Source organism: Glandiceps talaboti, chromosome 9, assembly GCF_964340395.1.
Source record: "Glandiceps talaboti chromosome 9, keGlaTala1.1, whole genome shotgun sequence".
NCBI lineage: Eukaryota > Metazoa > Hemichordata > Enteropneusta > Spengelidae > Glandiceps > Glandiceps talaboti.
This window is the reverse complement of record NC_135557.1, coordinates 21,107,032-21,127,409: the sequence shown is the minus strand read 5'-3', so window position 1 is coordinate 21,127,409 and position 20,378 is coordinate 21,107,032. Positions and strand designations below refer to the sequence as shown.

Below are 20,378 nucleotides of genomic sequence, written 5' to 3'. Positions count from 1 at the left end.
ATAGTGTTCGCTGACGTTTGATATCTTTGATCCTCCATTCACCAAACACATATGTGTACGTTAAGAGTAAATCAATGAAAATCATAAGACTCCTTGACACGAGGTTAAACACTAATATTCGCAATGTGAGTGGGATACACGTTAGATTAGTACAGTAAACACTTAGATTAGTACAGTAAACACGGCTTCTCATTCATGCAAGGATAGAGGCCGAGAGCACATTTCTGTCCATACCTAGGTAGCAGACGGTTTCATTAAACAAAACATCACGTCACCAGCTGTTGCAAAAACGCAAAGTAGGTACACTAAAATCACGAGAATATGTGCTCATGAACACACCACACTGACTTCCACTGCACTATACGTGCATAAAGACCTCACTTTTACCAAGCTCTGGAGTTCTGACAATACGCGTACATCCATAATGATCGCCAACAGACAATCCACAATGTATCTAGTGATTCTGTCACTAATTCTATTGACGTTTACTGTATATATCTATCAAGATGGACGACCAAACGACCACAGTCAAAAGAGGTATGTGTATTTAAACGTTTTTAGATGAAATATCATCAAAGCAAAAAGCAGATATTTTATACATGGAAAGTCGCATGCATGTCGACAATTACATCTTGTGTGTGAGACACTGCGTGGTTGCTAACAACGTGCTTTGTGTTACAGATATTTGATTAGTTCAAGACACATTCGTCGACCATATAAGTGTTTGTATATACGTAGTTTTCATTCGGAATACCGGAGATTATATATAATTAACACATAAACACATGAAGATATTCATTTATGTGACGTCAAACTTTTTTCTCTCTCAACTGTTTGAGAGTTACTGCCAATAAGAGCCATGTACGATTAAGTTATCATAATAACTATTTACTTTCAACGTAAATGCACACATTAAGTTACATATATACATGGGTGGCACGAATCTGACACATAGACGTACTTGATAAATGTTATTCAATCAATGTTATTCAATCTACAAATCATGTAGATTATGGATGTAGCAGCTGGCAAGCTTACTTCCAATTGAATTTTCCGTCGAGCTCAGAGCTCCGAACTTATACATCCCCAGACTGTAGAAAAGCCGCATTCAGACGAATTTTACCTAGGTTTTGAATTAAATTTGATATTACATGTACATCGCAAGGTTATAACAGATAATTTTGGTTGAGAAACCACAGCACTTACCGTGCAGGTAAGCTTGACCTCACAACAGGTCACGCGAACGCCATTTTTGATACGCAAGGAAGATGTATCCTCAGTAATACCAATACTAGATTAGTTCCATGTACAAGAACTTGCTGTATAACCTATATCATCTAAACGTAAAACTTCTTCAAATCTTAATTTCTTAAAAGTACACCATTCTCTGAAATACCATGTAACTCTGACGTCATCTCAGCATCTTAAATGAGTTCTAACAATACTTCCCTTTGTTTCTTCTTTTGTTCAGTTCGACAAGGAAAACAGAAAAGCTCATCAAGAATTTCGATTTTCAATGGATGATTAAGGAAAATACTCTCCCTAATTTCTTTACAAGATCTTACGATAACACTGGAATCACCAAACAACCTCCAGATGATGTATATGCTGATGGCACTATTGTTTTTGTGCACAATCAAAAATCTGGAGGAGGTACAACTAAAAATTGTCTTCGTACGATGATGAATATGACTTTTAATCCAAAGCCAGTGTCTATAGCTAATGCAAATGCAGAGAAAGTATATTCTAGGATGCTTGAGGGCGGAACTACTCAGAATCTCGCTGGGATTTACTTTGGCGATTCGACTTTTGGTGTTTGCGAATTTAGCAGAAACCCGTGTTCGTATTTCACTGTTTTGAGGGATCCATACGAACGAGCCATTTCGTCATATAACATGTGTAAAGTGCATCCCATAGGTGAAGGACCATTGCAATGCCGTGTGAGATATGCAGCAGGCCTTTCCATGGGGGAGTGGGCTGTCCACCAAGGCAGTTTTTTCTTTAAACAATTACTTGCTAATCCAGAGTTCTTTACTCCCAAATATCGGGAAAAGGTGGAGCTTTTCAGGGATCCTGAAGATCCACCCACGGATGACATACCATCATGGTGGAGGAATGAATTAATCCTACGTCACACATTGACTGAGGAACAAAATGAGATTGTTTTAAACTTTGTTGTGGATCATTTGGAGTCGTGGTTTGCTGTTATAGGCTTAACCAATGAATATGAAACTAACTTTAGATTGCTTCAGCATGTTTATAAACTACCCTTCTATGATGTCTGTGTAGGACTTGTTTCTCATCAGCGTGACTACAATGCGGAACCGGAAGTTACAAACATCACACGGGAAGATATCATCAATGGTTTACGTGAAGAGTTGGCCTCTGATCCCGACGTCAATAAAGCCTTGTATTACGATCTCGAGATTTTCAAAAAAGCACAGGAGATCTTTAGACGTCAAGTATTGGTTTATGAAAATGAAAGCAAATAAGGTATAATAAAAAAATCGTGTGGTTCCGATTACACTCAATTTTAGAATAGGTGGGGTAGGTAGATTTTTCATTTTATTTTATTTTATTTTATTAAATTTCTATTTCTGTGTGAGTGTTTAGTTCAGGTTTCCATTGTTTTCCTAATGTCTTTGTGTTGTTTATTTCTTCTTAGCTGATGTACATCCATTACAGATTGGAAGAACAGTTTCATTTTATATTTGTAAGGTGATATCAGTTTCCCCCCCCCCCCCATTTCTCGTGAGACTTCACAATTTTAGCGATTTCATTATTTCTTTCTCGAATATATAACAATAAAAGTTTAGGATCGGCAGTGAAAAATTAGGTGGGGTCGGGAAACTGGAACCGAACAATTATTTTTTGTAGTCCTAAGAGAGCTATAGAAATATAGTCTGAGACAAATCATACACTGTGTGTGTTGAGAAGAAAGTAAGAAATTAAGATAGGATTAGAGTATTGGAGCGTGTGTAGAGGAGAAAATGGGATCGAAGGATTGCAAAAAAATTAAGCGTTTATCACAAGTCACACACACACACACACACACACACTAATGCATCATTATTATGTTATCGCAGTTAATACTATGATAATGTGTAATAATAAAAAATAGTATTCGTTATTTATATAGAAGGTAAGGGTTTCCATTGTTGTGTATTGTCGTTGTCTTTTACGAGCAGTTTTGTCTTAATTTATGATTACTTGCAGGAACACAACGCTATGATGAGGTATCTCAAAAATGATATTGTCTGTACCCAACGTCTGCTTTTTGACTGACGTCGAAGTCTACATATTCAAATTGCAATACACACAGAGAGTTACATCTAGACAAATACAGTTTAGTCCAGAGGTTTAGTTGAACTAATTGTTTATGCCCAAAATGGCTGGGAAACAGATACTTTATTGTCTTTCGGCTGTATTATTACCCAAACGTTATGCAGAAATGTGGGTTTTATTGTCTGGTGGGAGGTGTATATAGACTTCTCTAAAGTGTTCTAGTAATTGGAATAAATAATATGAACTTGTTTGAATACCACTTCTCCATACTTTGCTCACAGCACTATATACATATTATTCCTAACACGGATCTATACATTGCACCATGATATATAAAGGCACGCTATACTCTCTCTGTTCCCTGGGAAGTATAAACACCATTTTCCGTGTGCGCGAGTGATAAGATCCTTCACATAATAATCCCTATCCTACTAAGTTAACATTGATACATTCTCAAGCTATGTATATACCTATTTATTGCTGATATTACTATTTTGCACTTGTCAACGATCTTTTTTTTGTTCAAATAACTCTATATCACTCGATGACACTCTTCTAATGTTTTCTATACTAAAAACATTAACAGTAAACAAAGAATCATGAACACAATGCCACATTCAATTTGTACGAGAGACACTTTAATATCTGCTAAATTTGACGTGTGGCGACATCGCAGTTTGATGTGCGCCACCTATTGTCTTTGTTGTTGAATAGTTCTATCATATTGCTAGATGGCGCCCTCAATGTGTCAATCGCCTGTGGCCTTGATGTTGGACAGAAACGATCATTATAAAAAGTGAAGCTCTTCCGCCTCCTCAAGTGAAAATTGAAGTAACAGTAAACTTGACCAATTTCTGAGTTCATAGTGCGATTTGGTTAAAACCCTGGAGAACAGTCCAAGTAAATCAATCAATCAATCAATCAAACAAACGCAAATGTAATGGTTGTGTGTAAAACGATAGATGTTCAGTTAGACTCTACCAAATAATGTAGGCTTCCCTCCAAGGTACTCACATTCCCTCTGCTTTAACATTACCATAAAACTTGAGAACAGTGAACATTTGGTGACCAGATCTCACTCTCCAAGTTTGAATAAATTATCAAGTCAATATAAATACATGGAAACACACTCTCACACAAACACAAAGATCTAAGACTGCTTCACAAAGCCTACATCATCTGAGTCCAATTATGCTAGAAATGAAAGGTGTGTTTATTAGGAACGCCTAATCGAAGCATGAAATACGTCGGTAAAATTATATCATTCCACTTATCGATGAGGGGAGGGGAAGGTGGTACATCAGCAATAGCTGCAGTCAAGGCATTTGCTATAGCACAAACACAAACACAAAGACAAAGACAAAGCATAGAGGAGTATCTTTTGTTTGTACCAGCTTTATTGAAAGAAAGCTACATAGAACTAAGTCTTTATTGCATACATAGCAACACAGAACTGTGTCTCTTTATTGCATACAAAGCAATACAGAACTGTCTCTTTATTGCATACATAGCAATACAGAACTGTCTCTTTATTGCATACATAGCAATAAAGAACTGTCACTTTATTGCATACAAAGCAATACAGAACTGTCTCTTTATTGCATACAAAGCAATACAGAACTGTGTCACTTTATTGCATACATAGCAATAAAGAACTGTCTCTTTATTGCATACATAGCAATACAGAACTCTCTTTATTGCATACATAGCAATACAGAACTCTCTTTATTACATACATAGCAATACAGAACTGTCTCTTTATTGCATACATAGCAATACAGAACTGTCTCTTTATTGCATACATAGCAATACAGAACTGTCTCTTTATTGTATACATAGCAATACAGAACTGTCTCTTTATTGCATACATAGCAATACAGAACTGTCTCTTTATTGCATACATAGCAATACAGAACTGTCTCTTTATTGCATACATAGCAATAAAGAACTGTCTCTTTATTGTATACATAGCAACACAGAACTGTCTCTTTATTGCATACATAGCAATACAGAACTGTCTCTTTATTGCATACATAGCAATAAAGAACGGTCTCTTTATTGTATACATAGCAATACAGAACTGTCTCTTTATTGTGCACAGTTATACAAAACAATGCCTGTTGTTTGAACCATCATTAAACAAAAGACGTATATTAGTAATCTAAGTTCCTTGTTGCCAGCCACTAATTGCTACTTACATAATATTCCTTCCTTAATATGCACATAACACATCCATTGCTTTTCAGTTTTGTATCTTATAAGAATAATTACTGAAAGAAAGACATGAAGAGAGCAAACTTATAGTCTATTGACTCTGTAAGCTCAGAGTAGAAATTGCTGCTTTAACAGTAATTTTCACCTTGAAGTGGGCATATGGATGAGGATTGGGTATTTATTGTGGATTTCTAATTTATAAAAGAATTTTATCATGGCTTCGTACTTGAAAAAATAAGTATGAAACAACCTTGACTAAGTCTGTTGTTGTAACTCCACACATTGTAAAAAGCTACAAAATGTGTAAAACGTTTGTTATTGTACGCACATCAAACTTTCTACACATTCTTGTTTAAACTTTTTGCAATTTATTGAGTTACAAACAAGAACTTGGCATACCCCGGTATGTTGTTTCACATTAATTTTTTCAAGTAGGAGCCATGATAAAATTGTTTTATAAATTAAAAATCCCAAATAAATACCCAATCCTCATCCATACGACCATTTAAAGAGAAGAGTATTATTTCTCAATGTATCGCTGTATGATAACCCTTTTTGGGGGATTTAGCATCATTTCCAGCAGGATAAGAGATAACGCATTTTTATATTTACTGAACTAATAATAGGTCACTGGACAGCTACAAAGACCAATGTAGCTAAGCATGTAGTAGTAATCTCTGAATGACAAACATTTTCTTCAAACCCCCCCGAGATTCTATGGCTTTCAGAGGGCCAAAAAAAAAAAAAACTGGCCAAGAATGTCACATGACTGTCTTAAAACTATGTCTTCTGGTCTTGCCATACTGTGATTGGTTTATTTCCATGTCATGTGATACCCTTGCCATACTGTGATTGGCTAATATCAGATGGTCTCCATTCCATACTGTGATCAGCTTACTCTCATGCCATGTGATACCCTCTCCATACTATGATTGGTTTATTTCCATGTCATGTGATACCCTTGCCATACTGTGATTGGCTAATATCAGATGGTCTCCATTCCATACTGTGATCAGCTTACTCTCATGCCATGTGATACCCTCTCCATACTATGATTGGCTAAAGTCATGTGGTCTCTACTTCATACTGTGATTGGTTTATACATATTTCATGTGATCTCCTCTCCATAATTTGATTCGCTTATCACTATCATGTGATGTGTTTTTCTGGTGCTTGTTGGTGAGCTAAATACAAAAATCCAATACTAGACAAAGCACTGACAAGAAAGATGACATCAAACCATCTATGGTAGAAATTAAACTGAAGATCACCAAGGACTTCAGTGATAATACTCCGATACTCTGGTGGCATATTCATTCTGATTAGAAGAACGGAGGATACGAAGTACATACCCTGCAATCATAAATTATAAAACTTTAGGTACATGTCATACATATGTATGTATCTATAAGGATTGAGGTGGCTATGTGGATGCGAATAGGGAACTTGCAAACCTGCCATGTTGAATGTTGCATCATGGGAAATGGGATAATAAATACTAATCAATTAGTATTGTAAAAAATGTTGATACATTGTTTGTAACCACAAATAATCAATTCATAGTTACCCTGACCATTGTGGGGGGTTTATTTTATCCGTAGCTCCAGATTATGTATTATGATAACCACAGATAATCCCATAGTCCTTTGGGTCTGAGCATGCTCAGTCTGGATTGCAAGTTCCCTATTGGGTATTTATTTTTGATTTTTCATTTACAAAACAACTTTACTATGTTTTTCTGATTGAAAAATCAATGTGAAATAACATATATGAAGTCCTTTTTTGTAACTCAATAAATTGCAAAGCATTAAAAAAAATGTATCAATTGTATGTACAATAACAAACTTTTTACACTTCTTGCATCTTATTGAGTTACAAACAGTGATAGGGGTATACTTCAGACAAAGTGAAATTATCAGAGAATACAATGATAATATATTATTAAAAGACAATATCATTTAGAGGTGGATGGAACATCGGTAAGACATGACATCGATTTTTATAATTTGATTTCAATACAGCTGACTGGACCCTAGCCCAACCAAGGGCTCTTACATGGTTGACTACGGTACTAACTATTATGTATCAACTTACCATAATTTGTGCCAAAGCCAAGACTATAACACTGGAAGACTTGCTACTTGATATAGCATAGAAGAACTGCAGAAACACAAAAAAAACCATCATTTTATCAATGGCTTAGTAGTTGCATGTGACGTCTCATATTTTTATTTCAATGCTAAGTAAGTGTACATGTCAATAACACATGGAGAGGGAATGACTTAAAATCCATATTGCCAAGTGTGGTCATTATATGAAATGAAATATGACCAATTTAAAAGGGTATTTTTCAACTTTCAACTTATTGCTTGCTAATCTTTGGCAATGGTAGAACTGTAAAATAAATGATTGTAGAACAGTAATTTGATGTCCCTCATACTTCATTATGATCACTTTAAATGCTTATTACTTTCAACTTATTGCTTGCAAATTTTTGTTGACTGTAGAACTGTACAATAGTGATTGTAGAACAGTAATTCGATGTCACTATGTTCAACTTCTTTTCTAGATACTATGGGAAAAAAGTTCAATTTTCTATGAGTGTGTAAAATGTGTATGACCATGTGACTTTATCAAACCTGCTGTGGTATAATAATGCATATGACTATTACATTTCATAAGACATAGCAATTAGTCTTTATATCATAAATTTAACCTTTTAAAGCCAAATGTAAGAGGATTATTCCTTACGCAACTCATAATTTATTCTTACTTTTCTTAGAAAACTTGTACTACAAAACCTCTTGTCCACCCTTGTAAAAAGTCTGTAGAATACAAAGTCTGAACTAACTTGGTCAATGAGTGATAAGCAAATTAATGTGTTTGACTTTGTTCTTACCTTGGTTAAATTGATAAGTAATCCACGGATTGATGTGACAATGATGATCCCAATCAGAATAAATGAGATTTGTTGTGACCAAAACTTAACCTATTGTAAGTAGAAAAGAAGACACAGTATTGCAAGGCTTGCAGTAAATGATATGTAATTATTGTGGATACATTTAAGTTTTTCATCTGTGTGTGTAACTTTACATCCCTTTCAGGCAGACACATTTTATAATTCTTGTATACCATTAAAGGACCAGTTTTTATTAGGATTAAAATATAGGTGACTGTGTATAAACAGACTGACAGATATATAGAAAAAAGTTGGCCCTAGATATGGCCAAAAAAATAGAATTGTTTCTTGTCAGGACAGTTTGTCTAAAATGGAGTGACGACACAATTTCTTTTTTAATTCTCAACAAACCTGTCACTCTGTCTACTATTTATGGTAGTTACTGTTCTTTTTATTTAGTAGTTTAGAGCAAGTGTACATGCGGGGGCAGATGCCATTTGCTTGTTCATGATTAGCTCTGCAGTTGGCTTCAATGGAGTAGGGAGGGTGTTTTTGTGTTTCCCCATGGATCCTCAGACTGCATGGGCTGGACAAACACATACAAAAAAAGACCGACGCAGAGGTATTTAAGTGATGCGCGCGCTGACCAAACACAATTCTTTCTTTCGTTTTGTTCTAAAGGGAATGCTGTAATCATTCTTGCACCACTGTCAACATAACACTAATGGAAGAATCTCGGGTTGGAACCCCAACCTTTATGAAATAGAGTTTACAATCAAAATGTTTTGAAATGCAGTCTTTCGACCCACAAGAAAGACAGGTATATCATACCTTTACAGCTATTGACAGCTATTTCTATAGATTGTACTTACATCAAACTGTATCCCAAAGTAGTTGACAGCTATTTCGACTCCCTTGGTGACAGGATCCGTTTTACCGACACGATCAAATACAATGTTTATTGTTGATATAATAATCTTCCACATACAATACATAGAGAATATATATCCCATAAAATTAAAATATTTGCCCTGCAATGTCCGTGAATATAATATTCTTTCCTGAAACAGAAATAAGAAAATAAACGTGTCCAGTTATGTTCTCTTTTTAAAGAGCTGAGTTTGTCAGCATTTCATTGTAATACTCTATGAATTTTTATTTGTTGATATTCTGGGGAATTCATAAAAATGATAAATTTAAACATAAGCTTATACATATTTTTTTTTTTTTTTTTTTTTTTTTAAATTAATTAATTAATTAATTTTTTTTTTTTTTGGGGGGGTGTTAATTTGTTATATGTATTTCAAGTTACTTATAGTTTCTATTTACAGAAGCATACTTATCACTGACTATCATTGATTGATTGTTTCAGCTTTGTCAATTGCAATCAATGGTAAGTATGCTTCTGTAAACATAATACTGTTGACAATCAATTATAAGTTTGCTTCTGAAAATAGAATAGTTTCAATATAATATATAAATGACTAACCTTTGTATTATGTAGATCCACAACTTCCAGGAAGAGTTGTCTACTAAGTTCTTCATACGCATTCACTTCTTGTTGTAATTGACTTATATCTAAGTTAACAAGTTAAGGTAAAATAAAGTGCTAGTTGTATAGTGGGATACAGTGGTCATGATGGGTGAATGGTTAGAGTGGCTGGCTAGGAATTTGCAGGTTGTAGAGTCATGGTGGGTGAATGGTTAAAGTGGCTGGCTAGGAATCTGCAGGTTGTAGGTTGTGGAGTCATGGTGGGTGAAAGGTTAGAGTGGCTGGCTAGGAATCTGCAGGTTGCAGGTTGTGGAGTCATGATGGGTGAATGGTTAAAGTGGCTGGCTAGGAATCTGCAGGTTGTAGGTTGTGGAGTCATGGTGGGTGAATGGTTAGAGTGGCTGGCTAGGAATCTGCAGGTTGCAGGTTGAGGATTCATGATGGGTGAATGGTTAGAGTGGCTGGCTTGTAATCTGCAAGTTGCAGGTTCAAGCCCTATTGCTGCCATTTGTTTCTGAATGGCTAAAATCCTTGGACAAGATTTGAACCTTGACTGTGCCTCAGTCAACTAAGCTGGTAGGATAGAGGTTGCAATGTGAAGGCTTTAATCCTATGCACTTATAAAGGCTGCAATGGATTGTATGCTCCCAGGGAGCTGAGGAAGAAAATAGATCTATATATCCAAGCCAGGAGTAATAATTGTAAAGTGCTTTGAGCACAAACTGGGAAGGTGCTGTATGAAAAAACCCCAACATTATTATATTATTATGTTATTACAGGAACATTAAGATAATAATTAACTACTCTCTTTGCCTAGAATTTACCAAAGTTTATACAAAGAACAAAATACTGGTATAGTTGTTTTGCAATCTGACTTTACAAGTCTTAGTGATCTGACAGATTTTTTTTTGGCACATACAGTATTCATGTTTCACTGTCAATTCACTGTAATGTGATTAAAATGAAGTTTCCAAGCTTTTAAGCTACATTGGGTATCTGATAAAATCTCAGAAAAGGTTTATGGTCAGGACAGGGGTTTGTGTATGTTGGTAGTACTTAATACAGACCCTCCTAAAATCAGACCCTTCTGCCCAATCTGATGTGGTGAAAGCAGCTAGATGTCTTTAGTTACCTCTATTTCCATCATTTTGTCTCATTTTGTTTTGTTCAAGGTAATCGCCACCTTCTCACATCTGACCCTGTGTAATTGAAATTCTTGTGTATTTGGTTGAAGAAACCTTTCAAGATCCTTGAGATTCAAACAAGATTTTTTATTACACAAGGTCAGATGTGGGAAGGTGGCAAACACCCGAAAGAAAACAAATGTCACAAAATGATGGAAATAGAGGTAAATAACGATATCTAGCCACTTTCACAACATCAGATTTTAATGTGATTGCCTTTTGCCATACAATTTTGGTCCTCAAAACCTAGATAAAGATTAATACTTCTGTAAGGATACTTTCTTTACCACTTGATCCAGTTACATTTTTCAACATTCCCCATATCCCACTGTGTTTTGGAGTCCCACTAGCAGCTCTCTGTAGACTTTCTCTCTCTGCAATGGCAATCCTGATTAAGACAAGACATCATGGGTAAATTATTGTAAGTACATGTTTTTAAAAGTCAATTTATTAATATAAATATAAAATGAAAAATTGACTTAAAATCATTTTATTTTGTAATTTGGACTAACTTTACTTGATAACACTTTTCTTTTCTTCTTGCTTAAAAAACTAGATTCCAATACGAAGGTAGCTTTACTATTACTACTACTACTACTACTACTACTACAACTAAATAAAATACTATACAGTATTCACCTCCTGTAACTACAACTACTATTACTACCACCCTCACCACCACCACCACCACCACCACCACTACTACTACTACTAAAATGGAGTCAAGTATCAATTTCTATTCTATTCTATTCTATTCTATTCTATTCTATTCTATTCTATTCTACTATACCTTTTCTTCTTAGTTATTATCATATCCATAATTTGCATAAACTTCCTTTCATGGGCTTGGATATCACCATCAGATACATGTCTGTATAAAGAGTATAAGGAAACATACATAGAACATAAGGGAAAATATCATATTACCACTGAAAATGGAAGGAGACAGCTGTGAGGCTGATTTCACTCTCAGTGACTCATGAAAAGTTACTTTCAGCACATTTCCTTATCACATGACTTCTTATGGAATGTTTGAGTACTCATTTGCATACATGTAGCAGTATTGGTTTTATTATATGCAATGTAATGCAAATACCACAAATATGTACACACAACGATACAAGTAATCTCTGGGGTATATGTACTGCACTGTACTGCAATGAAAATGCCACCAGCATACACCACTAGTGTAAACATCTATGGATCCGACTAATGGACTTCCATTAATCGGATAAGTAGATATTTTCACTCATGCAATGTGTTAATTAGGCAAATATGCCATGAGTTTGTTCTAGGATTAGCAATCTGCTAATTAATGCAAAGTTGGTAATCTCTGATAAAACAATAATGGGAGGAAATACAAAAATCAGTCAGAGGAAACAATAGATATGATGGTAATATTCAAAAGTTTATTTGAAATATACAGAAAATAAGAAAATAATGTTAGAAATCTGGAAACTTGCAAGCACAAAATGAATTATTCATCCTTTTCCTGTGGTTATACACTTCCCAAATGCAAGTAATGACAGATACATAATGTATTGAAACTTACCTCATGAAATAAGACATATAGGTGTAGGGACAGTTGACTGCACCAAAACCAGATAAAAGTGCCATCAATGTGACACCAATTACTCCCACACGGCTTATACCTTGCTCTATAGAAAATATACCTTGGAGAGGAAAAACACATAAAAATATCAATGATTGATTTACGAGTGAAATCAATGCAAGGGTCTGCCTGATTCACCCGAGACTGGTTTGTCCATAGACCCTGGTGGAGGGTCTATGGTTTGTCATAGATGTAGGAAAGTCGGGAAAGTCTAAGACTCATATCATAACAAGGCACAGGTGAGTTTTCAAACATATTTGTCTGTTGTAGTCATATGTCCAAGTGAATAGATCCCAAGGAGGTATATCATAGGGACCTGAACTGGTTGAACAAGGGACAACTTAAATCCTCTAAGTCTCACTGGCTGCAGAGACGGTATGCTCCCCAAGAGGTGGGTATGTTTTTGCTATTATTACAGTTCTTTGCAAGAGGTGATAGTAAGTATATAATTGTACCTAGAGTTCTACAATGTAGAGAGGACAGATGTGGTATGAATCTTCTTCATTATCAGGGGTGAACAAATCCACTGGTCCTGGGTCCAGGGCAAGCGATTTTTTTGGGCGGACCACACAAATTTTACCTTGTCTGGTCCATCAGACCAGTACCTTACTGTTAATAGCTATGTTAAAAAGTCGTCTGAATATACAGATTCATAGCTAAGATTTAATGTTTCACATTAGCGGGACCTTGGACCACTAATTCTTTCAGCAGGACCACTGGATTTTTTAAGGCAATGGTCCGGGGACCACCAGTTCACAAAATGATTTGTTCATCCCTGATCATCATCATCATCATCATCATCATCATCATCATCATCATCATCATCATCTCGTGAGGTACATGTTGCACTATTATCGTTAAACGATACATTATATCACTCTTGAATTAGCAAGACATTATTTCCTATCATAGTTTAATCAAGTGTTGTTTCAGAAGATGATAAAAAGTTAAATCAAATAGTTCTCACCATGTTTAGGACTCAATATGGGGAATGGATCACCAAGTTTCCAAAAGAAATACATAAATATCAGCCAGGCAGCCATCGTTAGTATAATTATCATACGATTCTTTTGGACTGTGAGAATTTAGAAAAAACAAAGCACAGTAAATTATCAAACATTATAAAATTTTAATTAACTGCAGAAATTGAACTTTTGTGGTATCTGGAAGATTTTAGACGAGTTTCAGCTACAAGTCATTTGAGAATTACTGAAATTATATATGTGTGTTCATAACAAGACAGACGGTAATTTAAAACATTGGTTGACGTACTTAGCTGGATTTGACTCTCAGTTGTATCAAACATGCCTATACATGGCTAAGAAAATACAACTACAAGGTACAGTGTAGTGTGGTCCATGTTGCCATGGAAACTTCTAAGTCTAATGTTACTCAAGGTGAAATAGGCAATGTAAAATGGTAAGACAAATATGACTGTTACCATGGTAAAGACATATATGACCATTACCATGGTAACATGTTGCCATGGATACTTACCAAATCTAATGTTACTCAAGGTGAAATATGCCTTGTAAAATGGTAAGATTAATATGACTGTTACCATGGTAACACGTTGCCATGGATACTTACCAAATCTGATGTTACTCAAGGTGAAATAAGCCATGTAAAATGGTAAGACAAATATGACTGTAAATAGAATAGCAAATAGATCCAACTTCCAATGAAAATACCTGGAACTGAAGATGAAAAGAAAACATTAACAGTGCATGAATAATTAATCCTGTTTTCCCAATTTGTAATTTTTTTGTGTGCTACAAACAAATATCCCCTGGTAAAGAGAGGATTAACACCTTGATATTTCCTCCCTTAGATCTTTGGGAAGAAAACATTAACAATGCACGAATAACTAATTCTACTGATATTTCTTCCCTTAGATCTTTGGGAAGAAAACATTAACAATGCATGAATAACTAATTCTACTGGTATTTTCTCTCATAGATTGATGGGAAGAAAACATTAACAATGCATGAATAACTAATTCTACTGGTATTTTCTCTCATAAATTGATGGGAGGAAAACATTAATGCATGAATAACTAATTCTACTGGTATTTTCTCTCATAAATTGATGGGAGGAAAAGATTAATCACTTATAAATGAGTAAATAATACTACTGGTAGTTTCTACCTTGGATCTTTGGGAGGAAAATGTCAATAGTAATATACGAATTAGTACATTATACCATTTTTAATATTTTATCACTTAGATATTTGGGAAGAAAACATTAACAATGTATGAATAATTAACACTTGATATATTCTCCCTTAGATCTTTGGGAACAAAACATTAATAATGTGCAAGTAATTGATACCATTGATATATTCTCACTTAGATCTACATGTCAATTAGTACTGTAACATTTACATAAATTTGAATAACGACATACATTCATGACTGTATACATGGTTTTATTCAAATATATGTAAATACTAGTGTTACATTTACATAAATTTGAAATAAGCCATACATTCATGACTGTATCCATGGTTTTATTCAAATATATGTAAATACTAGTGTTACATTTACATAAATTTGAAATAAGCCATACATTCATGACTGTATCCATGGTTTTATTCAAATATATGTAAATACTAGTGTTACATTTAAATAAATTTGAATAACACCATACATTCATGACTGTATACATGGTTTTATTCAAATTTATGTAAATACTAGTGTGACATTTACATAAATTTGAAATACATGTAATCCATACATTCATGATTGTATCCAAATTTATGTAAATACTAGAGTTACATTTACATAAATTAGAATGACACCATACATTCATAACCGTATCCATGGTTTTATTCAAATCTCTAGTGTCACATTTACGTGGATTTGAATAACCCATGACATATGAATAGCCATCAAGCTGCTCGCTCCACATACTTCTCCAGAAACAGATTACACGATAATCAAAAATATTCTAACAATATCAGTAACTACCCAGCTGTCACTATAAAATTATTGTACTGTGGCACTGTCACTTCAGGCTGAATAAGGATAAATCACATGACTAGATGATGACCTCAGATGACCTGTAATCTCTGAATAATACAACTAAGAGTTATGGAGCCATATTTTTTGTAACAGGTGGTACTATAGTAATGGACCATACAACTAGTATGGCAATAGCTAGTGAAGTTTGTATTTAATAGTTAGTTTTTTATGCCAATTTTATAATTTTGACATATTTCTTGTGATCTATATCATACAACTTGTATGGCAATAGCCAATGCAATTCATATTAATTATGATATATTTTAAATTGTTGTCTTTTTTGTGGTGATCTCTATCAATTTGTAAACAGTGTTTTTGCTAAGGTTTGGGAACCCCGGTAACAGAAAGGGGGAAAGAGGTAACACTGGTAGTGCTTCGCATGCAATGTATCATAGTTTAGGTGGGGAACCCTGGTAAAATGATGTGGGAACCCCGGTAGATTTTACCTACTTACCGCCCTTAAATAAAACACTGGTAAATATGAGAGTAGTCTAATACTGTGGATAGGTTTAAGCTTTAAAATCAATTAAGAACGTTCCTCTTTACTATTTCCTTCATATACTCCTTGTTGTCTAAAAGATTCAGTTGTTGGTTTGCTTATGCAATCACTCACTACACACTACCCCAGAGAGCATCAGTGTGTCCTCTAAGCCAATTTGATGCACCACTGATACACACAATTTCTAGTGACACACCTAAATTTGGTCTTCACCTATCTCTTACTATGTGGTGACTCAAAAGAAAGTCTTTATCATACTGACCCACAACAACAAAATTTGGCTATCATGAGAGGACACACTGGAGAGCTCATTATATAAGCAGAAGGAATGCCTGGATCTTTTAGGCTAATATTCCTTGTTGCATTGAAATAAAACTTCTGAACAGAAAACATCAATTTGAATTCAAACTCATAATCTATAGGTGTGAATAATACTGACAGATTTGTCTATATAACCACTTATTATGATTGATTTAGGTCCTAAATGTTCACTTTTCTGAATCTAAACTGAAAACAATCATTGATTTAGGTCCTAAATGTTCACTTTTCTAACATCTTTATTTTAATCCTTTATACAAATTTTGACTAGGCTGTATCTTCAGTACTCACTGACAACCTGGAAGTTACATTTAAGTTAGGTTTTACCGATCCTTTCTTTTCCTTTACTTACTTTGAATTCAGAATGCCCAGGATTTCAAAAATGATGAGTTCAAACATGGTACAGGACAAAGCAAATGTGAGTGAGAAGATCAACTGGACTATTGTATGGTGCACCTGAAAAGAAAACAAAATGAATAATTGGACCTTTTTAGACTAGCAAGATATTGTATACATACATATATACATACATACATACATACATATATACATACATATATACATACATACATACATACATACATATATACATACATACATACATATATACATACATACATACATACATACATACATATATACATACATACATACATACATACATACATACATACATACATACATACATACAGACAGACATACATACATACATACATACATACATACACACATACATACATGCATGCATACATACATACATACATACACACATGCATACATGCATGCATGCATGCATGCATACATACATATATACACATACATACATGCATGCATGCATGTATGCATACATCCATATAGCCATGCATGAATGCACGCACACACGCACACATACATACACACACACACATATGCATACATGCATGCATGCATACATCGATATATCCATGCATGCATGCATGCACGCACGCATGCACACACACACACACACACATGCATACGTACATACATACATACCTACAACACAGACAATCAATTACAAATATAGTATAAATCAAAATAAGATTCGGAGGAACATCTACAAATTCTTGTGCAAGGATCAAAATGAATAAATTAATACAAACCTCATAGTCTTTGTACAACTTCCTAATAAAGAACACCCAGCCACCAAGGAAAAATAAAATCTGTAAAATACAACCAATTATAAAATAAATAAACCAAACAGTTGTATTGCCATACAGGACTATTGCTCATTTCTTGAAGTATAAATGACCAGAACTGAATTTGATTGCAACAACAACAACAACAACAACAACAACAACAACAACAACAACAACAACAACAACAACAACTGTACCCTACCATACCTTTTTACTATCGAGACCTGTTTAATTATGTCTGTGGGTTTTTTCATTTTTTATATTAATACATAACTTTTTAAAAACTAAACTGTGTTCTTGTAAGTAAAACGATAACCAGAAGTGATTGCAAAACTATCGAGTGAAGAAGTTCCCTCATATCCAACTGATGCCAATATGCATCAAATTGTATCAGAAGTCTATCTTCCATCCAAATTATGTGTACATATGTGTGTAGTTAAATATGTATGACAGACTTTTTTTCTGTTTGGTTTACATTCCTGTGAGCCAATATGATTTTTTCTTCTTCTTAATGTCATCGTATAAACTCATTAAAATTCCTCTGTCACTTTTAAACAGAGCTACCTAATTTACTGTGGCATGGCTAAATATATGTAAATCAAACTGTGTGACATTCAATATTACATTTTGGTTTTTAGCATTATATGTGGATTGAAATCAGAGGTAACAGGACAAAACACCCCCCGGACAGACGCCCCCGGACAAATGCCCCCGTAGGACAAATGCCTACGGTAGGACTATGGTTCACGACTCAACCAAGATTTTGGTTTTTATCACTTCTATTGTTTTATGAATGAAAAGACCAAGATGGGTGTGATTTCGAGTGGTGTACTTAAAGTATGGTTTTATTTATGGTTTTGTTTGTATTTTCTTTACTGTCATCACAATTTCAGTCTAACGCCCGAAATAAAATGTGTATGTGTATATAACAATGATTGTGTTTGAGTTTAGTCATTTTGAATATCAGTACATCACCGCCCGAAATCACACATTTCTTTGTTGAATTAAACATCTTCCCAGACAGCTTCAATCCATTCATCAATAATACAATTTACAAGTGATAAAGAGCGTATTTTAAGTAAGCCGCCCCAAATGCGCCTTTCTCAGCCCCATTAGCGGCTTTATTAGCACGCCTTATAAGCTTTATAAGCACGCTTTTGGTAAAAATACAATAAAGGTGATAAACCCATATTTTAAGTGTACTTCCCAAAATCTAGATATTTTTGATCTCTATTCGTAGGCAACAACAGTCCTATCGGGGCATTTGTCTGGGGGGCATTTGTCCGAACTCAGATTGTGATTAAATCCTTTCTAGATTTTGCCAATTGGACAGGCAATACTTTTCAGCCCTCAAATTCAAGGGCTGCCTAAGAAAAGGAAATATATCTAGATATAAGTATATACATCCACTGCATGAAAGGGTGGCATGTCTGGTTCTGTTTACATGCTGGTCACACATAACGAAATTGCCGAAAATCTGGAAATGCCGCATTTCCGCGTTTTTTCCATCATGTATACGAAACTGGAAACGATAATTTTCATGCTCTCTTCGTCCACTTTTGATGGGAAAGTGATAGGTTTTGAACATATCAGTTACTTCAGAATCTGGTTCTGACAGAAATTCATCAACTGCCCACCTCCCCTGATAATGACATTATTTGAGAAGGTGGACAGTTAGATGTACATGACTGGCAAGTACTTTCACACCTAATTTACATATTGAAGCTAACCTTTCATACCTCCAGCAAATTTGGATCATTCTCATGATTCTGTCTGACCTAGTTTAGACTGGTGAAGGTGAAAGGGATTTGTTCTGAACATGTCTTTTCCTCATCAAAAGTGGAAGGCGCGAAATTGTGTATGAAACATAGTAAACACATTGTGTTATATGTATATATATATATATATATATATATATATATATATATATATATATATATATATATATATACATATTATTTGACTCATTACTATTGTCATTATGTATTAAAATCAAATTCACCAAATTATTTAAGTCATGATAATATAATCACAGTCACCAAGGCAAATTACAAACAAATTATAACAGGTAAAAAATGTCAAGCCATATTCACAAAAATATCCACATGTATGCTACTCTACACTTTCGTATTTGACAGTGGTCTGACACGTCGCATTCCAGTGACCGGTGGATTTCATCACAGCGAAAGTATCGTCATATCCGTTCGGCAAGTTTCGGATGACAGAAAACACCCACCTGTGATGTAAACATAACAACGGAGTCCAAAAAGAACGACATGCCTGTAACCAAATTATGTACTACGTCCTTCGACTTATAAAATTATGGCTGAAACTCAGCCGAGTCACCAAATTTACACATAAACTCTGACTGGGTTGCCACACGGACATTAACAGGGCGCCGCCATCTTGAAAGGAAGCCTGTCATAAAAATGTCTTTGTTACACCTTTTTCGATTGGATAAGGCTGCAAAGCCAACTTGAAGAGAAATATTGAACGATACAGAAAGTCTATGAACAGTACAGATTAACTAACTTTCTAGTTCCTAAAATTCACGTTATTGACTTTAAATGACTTATGTTAGTAAAATTTGCGACAGTTATGAAAGACAATAGGGATATCTCGGAAATGCCCAGTCATCTCTATGGACCAATCCGAGCTCGGCTTTCATTTCACGTTTACAGGAATCCCCGCTGTT

The 20,378-nt window shown here is 34.7% G+C and overlaps 1 protein-coding gene across 1 annotated transcript; it reads right to left on the bottom strand.

Annotated features, from left to right (window-relative positions):
* Positions 1-3,977: 3,977 nt before the first annotated feature.
* LOC144439639 (Golgi pH regulator-like) lies at positions 3,978-20,224 on the bottom strand. Its single transcript, XM_078128871.1, has 13 exons — positions 19,920-20,224; positions 17,648-17,707; positions 16,879-16,982; positions 14,277-14,383; positions 13,654-13,761; positions 12,627-12,747; positions 11,865-11,945; positions 11,353-11,462; positions 9,888-9,976; positions 9,271-9,459; positions 8,399-8,488; positions 7,594-7,659; positions 3,978-6,852 (listed from the first exon to the last, which is right to left on the bottom strand). Exons 1-13 carry the CDS (start codon positions 19,959-19,961, stop codon positions 6,649-6,651), a joined length of 1,371 nt encoding a protein of 456 aa, XP_077984997.1. The 5' UTR covers positions 19,962-20,224; the 3' UTR covers positions 3,978-6,648.
* Positions 20,225-20,378: the final 154 nt, after the last annotated feature.

Excerpts from the sequence above, each read along its gene's own strand:
- LOC144439639 (XM_078128871.1), bottom strand. The coding sequence starts at position 19,961 with ATGTCGTTCTTTTTGGACTCCGTTGTTATGTTTACATCACAG. Across the intron at positions 11,463-11,864 it reads ATAATAACTAAGAAGAAAAG|GATTGCCATTGCAGAGAGAG; the intron begins GTATAGTAGAAT and ends TGTCTTAATCAG. Across the intron at positions 6,853-7,593 it reads TGGCTTTGGCACAAATTATG|GGTATGTACTTCGTATCCTC; the intron begins GTAAGTTGATAC and ends TTATGATTGCAG.